This window comes from Sebastes fasciatus, chromosome 23 (genome assembly GCF_043250625.1).
Source record: "Sebastes fasciatus isolate fSebFas1 chromosome 23, fSebFas1.pri, whole genome shotgun sequence".
Taxonomy (NCBI): domain Eukaryota; kingdom Metazoa; phylum Chordata; class Actinopteri; order Perciformes; family Sebastidae; genus Sebastes; species Sebastes fasciatus.
This window is the reverse complement of record NC_133817.1, coordinates 5881521-5890236: the sequence shown is the minus strand read 5'-3', so window position 1 is coordinate 5890236 and position 8716 is coordinate 5881521. Positions and strand designations below refer to the sequence as shown.

Genomic DNA, 8716 nt, shown 5'->3' with positions numbered 1-8716 from the left:
TGACCTGTGAAAAGCACCTCGTCACGGTGAGAGGCGAAGGACGCTTAAATTAGTCCCAACGGGACCACTACCTGACGTCTCTATTTAACACCTGCCATTGGCCTGTTGAAAGCATGATGTCGTAACAAGCTCTTCATGTCCTCGCTTCGTGTACGTTCCTATCAAATGCCTTTCCACTCTGAGAAGCCCTGATCAACACAGGAAAAAGAAGGTTTTAAAAGGGGTTTTGGGCTTTTTTTTCCCATCGAAAAGGCTTGTAAGAGGATTTTTGAAAATGCGATTTGTTGACTCGCTAAGAGGTTATTTGTCATCCTTAAATCCTTCTGATGTAACACTACTTTTCGTTTTTCACCCAAACTGCCTCTTTTCATTTAAGCTCAGCGTAATACCAAAAAAAGATTTGACCAGCTCCCCGGAGAGGGAGCCAAACATGATGAAAATAGATACTACACAAGTCCAATACAACTTGTAGGGATAAAAGAACACACTCATCCTCTGGATTTAAACATTTTTATTCAATACCTGCAAATATTCAGTCATTGTTGTGAGCTTTACCTTCACTGCTCTACTTCAAATTCATCCCGCTTTTGAATAGAACAGAAAACATGTAAGAAGTTAGCATTTAAAAACAAGGCCAAGGAAACTTTAGCAAGACTCTTGGCACCTTGGAAATGATTCCACACAAAACAATCAAACAAAGGGTGGGCAGAGGAATGTGGGTCACGGTGGGCTCGGGGCGAGCTGGCAACCTTCCTTTTGATTTCTGTGACACTAACATGGGCTGACTGGGGCCTCATCGCCGAGCCCAAACAACCTTCCTGTCTGAACCGATAAGGATGAGAATCTGCTGTTGGTAAAGCTGCGGTGTAACAAGGTGGAGGGTGAGCAGGGAAGTCTGTTTCTGACAGCATGAACAAAGATCAGGTTGACAAGTGTCCAGCCTGCTTGAGTGTCAAATAGTCAGTTTCTGCTTGTTACATGCATAGAGTCTAAATAAACTCTGACACGTCCAAAACTGATGCTAGAGGGGTACCTATAGTTTGAAGTGTAGGACCACTGACCAAGCATCGGTATTTGACGATTTGGGAGTGAGAATGTGTTGGTTTAGCCTGGCAAAGCATAATCTGAATGCAATGTTTTAAAGCATTATTAATAGATTTATTTAGCCACTTAGGGGCAGTGAAACAAGCTGTAAACAAAAATGTGATTAAGATAAAATGCCTAACATGTTCGCAAACACTTGCCTACACATCCAGCAGTTAGGAAAACCAACGTTAGCATTCAATTGGAGTCAAGTTCCTGGCCACCTAGTGAATGTAAGTCCAATATTAACCCCAAACCACGATCTTTTCCTAAACCTAACCAAATTGTTTTGTTGCCTAAACCTAACCAAGAACTATTGTTGCGCAAGTAAACCTACGTTGGAAGTTTATTTTGAAAAAAGACTGTATGCATGTATGGAACGGAAACTCTACGTTTCCTGTGAACGCATGTAACGAGGAGAAACTGACTGAAACGTCCAAAACTGACACTAAAGGGGTACCTAGAGCGTCATATTTTGAAGCGCAGGACCACTGACCGAGCATCAGTATTTGACGAGTTCAGAGTGAGAAAGTGTTGGTTCAGCCAGGCAAAGCATAATCCGAATGCAATTTTTCTAAAACATTATTAATAGATTTCTTTAGCCTCTTGGCGACACAGATTTTTACCTGATAATGTTAAAATGCAGAACATATAATAAGAGCAAATAATTGTCTACGCATCCTGCAGACACAAAGCAACGTTAGCATTTATTTGGAGTCATGTTCCTGGACACCTAGTGGATGTTAGTCCAATATTAACTCTCCTTTTAGCTCTGTTTTGGTCTCCACCAACTCCTCTGGGAAATATTTGGCTCTTTAGCCACTAAATGCTCTGCCATTTGGGTTTAACTAGATTGACTTTCTTCACAAGTTAGTTGCTAACTCTGTGAGCAGACAGCATACAGTGGTTTATTAGTGCTTTTTGCCAAAACATTAAATTTGTGGGCCTGTAAAACCAAAACAATGGGCTGAAAGATGCTAAAATGCTACGGAGAGCTGAGGAGAAATGTAGAGGTGTGTTATAATTCTTAGTTTGTTTGTCACTGTGAGTGACTTTTTCATATCATACAAAGTTATTTGAATGATTTTAAGTTGATAATGCATCTTTAAATGTAATTTTCAGTGCTATGAACAACACAAACAAAATCCCAATCTCTTCCATCGTAATGGGGTTGAGACAGAAATCTCAGACTGATATCTGAAAAACTAAGCAAATAAAACTAAAACTCTGCATGGCTAGATACTTTATGAGTAAGGGAAAAAATATTGTTTTTGTAATTTGAGTGAATGACCCCTTTAAGAGAACCACATTTGAGTTCATCAAATGCATTTTTGTCTGACTAAACACAAGTCTGCACGTCTTACATTTTGTAGGTAGCAACACAACAGGCTTCTCTGTCTTTGTAGTGTTTCTTTGCTTTTGATAAATGAACTTTCACAGGGTTAAATTTGATTTATGTAACTCAAAGAGGGTGTGTGTAGCAGACACAGTGTGCGCTGCAAAACATCAAAGTTCACATAATTTCACACATATTAGCGGCATGTTGTGAAAATGAACCACAGTACGAGACAGGTGTTTAAAAATAACAAGGGTCACCGTGGTGGCAGCATTCACAAAGCACATACTGAGTAATGATCACTGATGCCTCGAGCAGCTTATCAAATCAGGTGTGAACATTCCACTCAGCCCAATTTAAAACACAGCCCACGTTTATGTAATCTTTGTGATCTTTGCAATAACAATTTCCCGCGGTAACGGTGATATTTCCATATGAACTCTTAATGTAAAAAACAGAAACCACTTAGTCGAGACATAATTGAAATGTTGCCTACAAAAGGACTGCATATTCTGCTTCAGACCAAACACCCAAACCCTACAGTGCATAACTACTTCACGAGAAATCACAGTACACTACTTCACATCAAATGGATTTTCTCATCGTGTACTGAAACGAGACAGTGAAAACAAAACACATGGGTTCAGACTGTACGGATACGAGAATGTGCAAAAGGTCATTTGTCCGTTCTATGCCATGTGAGCAGAGTCTGTGAGGGTCTGTCCCACTGTCCTACTTCCATTTTTGAGAATTCCCTCAGTGGTGATTTGACCCAAATTCATCCCTGGCGTTTTTGGACCACCAATTTCAGAGTCCTCCGCCTGAGGCTCTAAGAAAGCCACCCTCTTTCCGTTTGACCGCCGCTGTCCTGACTCTACCTCTCTGGGGTCCGAACAGAGGACGAAGGCTCGTCCGCCGCACCCTCGCGATCCCCCGCCCCGCTTATCCCGGCATCGGCAGGGAGTGAGGTAGAGGTAGAGCAGCACCAGTATGATGCTGACCACGCAGGAAGCCAGGGTGGTGAACGCTGTGTTGAAATGCTCGGCACCGCTGCCACCGTGTGCCAAGCCGCTGGCGGGGGCGGTGCTTAAGTTTCCGACCACCAAATTGATCTCCGGAGACTCTTTGGGGTCATAGCGGCGCCCACGGGGTGCCACGCACCCATACATGCCAGAATCCTCCATCAGGGCTCCCTGGATTACAAGGGTGCCATTGGGGGAAACTATTAGGCGGGCACTCAGATCATTGGTTGATGAATTTACCACAGTCTTTGGGGTAACCCAGAACACCCCAAGCCCCTCCTGGGCTGGAGAGGCATACCCTGGACATGGCACGCTTAGCCATTGACCAGGCTCTACTTGGTAAGTCTGTGCCTCAAGGGGCATACCTGAAACTACCTGGTGGCTACATTCAGACACTGGTCCTGAATCGCCTCTACATGGGTATTCACCTCTGAAGTCCACCAAGGGGCGATATTGTTTCCACATCCAGTACTCCAGCAAGGCAAGTAAAGCACAGTCACAGCCCAAAGGGTTTTCCTGCAAATAAATTCCACCTTGTCGGGAGAGAGACAGCAGGATCTGGACAGGCACCTCGGAGAGCCTGTTGTACGACATATCGAGAAAGGTCAGATTACGAGGCCCTCCGGGTTCCCAATAAAGCCCCAGGGGGAGAACCGTCAGCCTGTTCCCAGAAAGGTAGATCCTCTGCAGGCTGTGAAGATCGTTGAAGGCCCCTGGGTTAATCTGGACGATCTGGTTGCCAAACAGCAGCAGCTCTTTCAGTTCCTTCAACCCCGCGAAGACGGACGAGTTCAGCGCCGTTAGTCGGTTGGAAGAGAGGTCCAGGTGGAGGAGATGCGGCGTCACAGCGAAGGCGTTCACCTCAATTCGGGTTATGGAGTTACGGCCGAGAACCAGCGTGGTGAGCCTCTCAAACGGTTGGGCGATCCAGTCCACGGGCAGGACAGCGAGGGCATTGTGGCTCAGGTCCAACCGCGTGGCGTAGCTCGGGAGATCAGAGGGCAGCGCGGACAGATTGCACCCGCTGCAGGAAATTATATCACTGGCACAAAGGCAGCACGGTGGGCAAGTGGCCACAGAGGGAGGGAAGCCAAGACACAGGGCGAGCAGCAAGGCTGCAGCAGCGGGGCTCCAGCAGCCGCCTCTGACGCCAGTCTTGCCTAAAAGCTGCGAGGCGATGGCACACATCCTGGTGCTCCCCTCAGGGCCGGATCTCAGGTTACTGTCTCACTGGGTGTACACATGTCAGGTTTACAAGCTTCTGATAGCGAACTGAAGAGAGACACACAGAGAGAGAGGAAACAAGGAAGACAGGAGATATTTTTTTTGGACTAGTTTTAGAAATAATCTACTTGCGATGCCAGCACCAAACAAAAATGTCAGAGTCACATGAAGCAAAACACATTATCAAGACTTAAAAAAAAAAAACTGAGCATAATACAGTTAAAGGCATTACATGCATGTAACTCTAAAAATACATTTTAATGCAATCTGTTGTGCACAACAAACTAATTGTTCAGAGTTTATTGTTTTGAAAAAAAAAAAATTCTCCTTCAAGAATTGAGCCAAAGCGAATTGAGAAAAACTGTAATCATTTCAGTCATTAATTTTACCAATCATAATACCAATCATTCTGTGGCTGCAGCATTTATAAAGTGAGGACTTTATACTGTCAGAGGAAGACTGGTTGAAGCGACGTTCTTGCCTGTTCTTGACTACGGTGATCTGCTTTACATGAATGCATCAGTCCATTGTCTCCATATGTTTGATACTGTATATCACGGCGCTGTAAGGTTTGTTACAAACTGTAGAGCCGTCACTCATAACTGTATATTGTCCTGCTCTGTCAATATGTCGGCTTAGCCATTGGTATGTTTTTATCTATAAGGCCATTCTGGGTAGACTCCCCTGTTATATATCCGTCTTTCTAACCAGAAAACATGGCAATTATGGGTTACGATCTCAGGACACTTATGACCAGAGTTCGGACTGAGTTGGGAAAGAAGGCCTTTATGTTTTCTGCACAATTTGCATGGAATAGCCTGCAAAATGAACTCAAACTCCAGGACCTAGTCACTCTAAATGAATTTAAAAGGCATGGTGAAATCTATAGAAATGGACTCTATTGATAACTGTACTTGTTTTGATCGAAATAGGATTATATGGCTTCCCTGCACTTTTGCGGTATATGGCACCTTGGAGCTGATCCATTGTTTTTTTAATGTGTGTGAGCTTTTTAATCTCAATGGGTCTAAACCTGGTTAAATGAAGGTTAATGAAAATTTGGAAGAGGTCACATTGGGCATTTTTTTTTTACTATTTTCCGACTCTTTGTCTAAAGGGTGTAGGTCCAAATTACCTCTCAGACATGCTTCAGCAGTACACACCTACTAGACCTCTAAGGTCACTAGGAAAACATCTATTAGAAGTACCCAAGATCAGAAGGAAACATGGTGAGGCTGCTTTTAGCTGCTCAACTGTGGAACAAACTTCCAGATGAGATCAAAGATGCACCAACAGGAGCCACTTTTAAATCTAGACTCAAGACCAAAAACTGTTCTCAGACGCTTTTCTTAATTGATCAAATGCTGCACTTTACTGTCTTTTGATTGTTTTTATTATCCTTTTCATTTTTTTTCTTTTAAACTTATACTTTTATATTCTTTATGCACTTTGTGCTCTTTTATCTTGCTTTTATATATGTAAAGCACTTTGAATTGCCTTTGAGTATGAAATGTGCTATATAAATAACCTTGCCTTTGTAGCCCAAGCAATCAATCGATTAATCAAGAAACTAATTAGCAAATGAAGCCCCACTGAGAAGAATTACTTACAGCTCTTGTGACTGTGTTACAGAAGTGAGAACATTAGAAGAAAAATAGCACAAATAGTAGCTAAAAGTCAAACACTGTGTTATAGAATGAACTATTTTATATTATTACTGCTCTATTCCAACTCATCATGTGGCTCAGTCAGAAGAGAGATAACACGTTTTACTTGACTAGTGTTGAACAAACAGTAACAGAGTAGAAAACCAGCCGACAGCTCACCTTTACGCCCACACTGCTGCTTGTTCACATCATCAGATCATCTGCCTTCTTATCCACCACGGACCAGATGCAGGACAGACCGCGAGTCCCGACTGTAAAAACTTCACCGCTCCGCTACAGATCCACCCGGACAGAGAGAGAGAGGAGAGAGAGAGGAGAGAGAGAGGAGGAGGAAACAGCTGAACTGCTCACCTGCAGGTCAGGTTGCAAGCTGCTGTAGGAGGAGCATGAACACACATCACCACCAGGAGAGAGAGAGGGAGAGGAAGAGAGAGAGAGGAGGGAGAGGGTGCAGCATCAGCACCACTAACTACAATGTGTCTGAGTATTTTATGAAACCAGTTTATTTAGTTATTCTTCCTCTCTGATGAGTTCCTCCTGTGAAAATGTTTATGTAGCTGTTGAATTAGTATAAATGCTGAAACCAGATATATTAAAGGGACTATTTGTAACTTTCAGAATTGCTTGTTAACAGCGACACCTGTGGCCGTTAAATCAACGAAAGTCAGCGTCAGGCTCGCGCTTGTGCTCGCTCTACATAGACATGAATGAGCATCGCTCAAAACAGTGAGGAGACACACGTCAGCTAAAAGCACAATATCACTCTATATTTCAGCTGCTTGGCAGTAATGTTAGCTGACCAGACGAAGGTTTCTCCATGAATCACTGCTGATCCTAGTGTTGGCTTTTCCTGCCTCAGCCACGCTGGGAGTGGACAAATATGCTTGCTTAATGCAAATTTATATGTATATATTTATTATTGGAAATCAATTAACAACACAAAACAATGACAGATATTGTCCAGTAACCCTCACAGGTACTGCATTTATTTATTTATTTCATTTATATAGCAGCTTTCAAAACATGTTTGCAAAGTGCTTTCCAATAAAAGCATGATAAAAAATATTTAACACCCAGAACTTAAAATAAAATCATATAAATACAAAATAAAATCACATAAATAGTTACAACAATCAGTTTAGCATAGCATTTGCGTTTAGGTTTAGGCAAGAAAACCACTTGTTAGGTTAACGGAAAACGTCACGGTAGGGCTTAGAATAAGTAAGTAAACTAAGTAAAACACGTACGGAATCAAATACGGAAAACATGTCACAAACGTCAACAAAAAACACGTGACAAACGTCACTAATGTAACTTACAAAAAAACAAAACGCTGGTCAACAACGGTCTTGAACGCGGGTCTCCCGGTTATAAGTCCAGTGTTTGTTGGACCCGCTCACCATTAGTGGTCTTTCTCACTTTTTATACTACATCACTGACTCTTACTGTAGCATTTATACGCAGATGTGTTTACATTGCAATCAATACAGGCCACATGGCGTATTTATTGCGTGCATTATCGTGGCATTTATACGCCTTTTCGTGCGAGCAGGCTGATCTAAACCCACTGTACAATCAATGTGTCAGTGATTTGTGTGTGTAGTATGTGCTTTACTCTGTGTCCTGCGTCATAAATGCAGATGTGGAATAAACTGACTGTGGTTTATTTAGCCTGAAGACATCTCACATAGGTCACACATGACATTAAGCGGTAGAACACACACCTTTAATGTTACATTTTCTTCCTGTTTGAATGAGGCAGTTTTATGCGTGAAGCTGTGGTTAATTTCCAGAGGGGACAGAGCTAAGGAAATGTTCGGGTGATGGAGAGGGAAGGAGCGCTATTCAGGCTCCTAATTAGAGCCACAGATCTGTCTGATTCGGTTAAATTGGGAGACTGGAAGGGGTTTTTTTTGTGAGAGAGAGATATTGGATGATATAATTCACCATGGAGGAATCCTAAGATATCACGTTGCCTTTTCTTATTATAAGCTTTAAATCCAGGAGATGGTGTTTGAGTGGTATCTTTGGGGATTGTTTGACCCCTTTAATTGGTCCTGGAAGTGTTCATACATGTGTATGTCAATTTCACAAGGTTTGGATATTATTCTTGCGAGCTGAAGGTTTATAAACCCCTGCAGAGATTGCAGAGCCTGTCCGCGCACCACAGCTCGGCAAGGACGATTTGGTTTAATTAGAGATAACATCATTGCAATTAAACATCTGTGACCTTAAAAAATGTCTTTCTCATTTCACAGCTTTGGCGCTGCAGGGTTGCCGTTAAAAGGTCTATGCGACACTAAATCATGTGCCGGGAAAAAACTTGTGGAAATCAAGAAATCAAACACTGATGGCAAAAAACTCCATTTGGCTTCTTTTTTTTT

At 42.6% G+C, this 8716-nt stretch overlaps 1 protein-coding gene across 1 annotated transcript; it reads right to left on the bottom strand.

The window, feature by feature from the left end:
- Positions 1 to 529: 529 nt before the first annotated feature.
- LOC141762115 (amphoterin-induced protein 2-like) lies at positions 530 to 6720 on the bottom strand. Its single transcript, XM_074626024.1, has 2 exons — positions 6492 to 6720; positions 530 to 4713 (listed from the first exon to the last, which is right to left on the bottom strand). Exon 2 carries the CDS (start codon positions 4627 to 4629, stop codon positions 3109 to 3111), a length of 1521 nt encoding a protein of 506 aa, XP_074482125.1. The 5' UTR covers positions 4630 to 4713; positions 6492 to 6720; the 3' UTR covers positions 530 to 3108.
- Positions 6721 to 8716: the final 1996 nt, after the last annotated feature.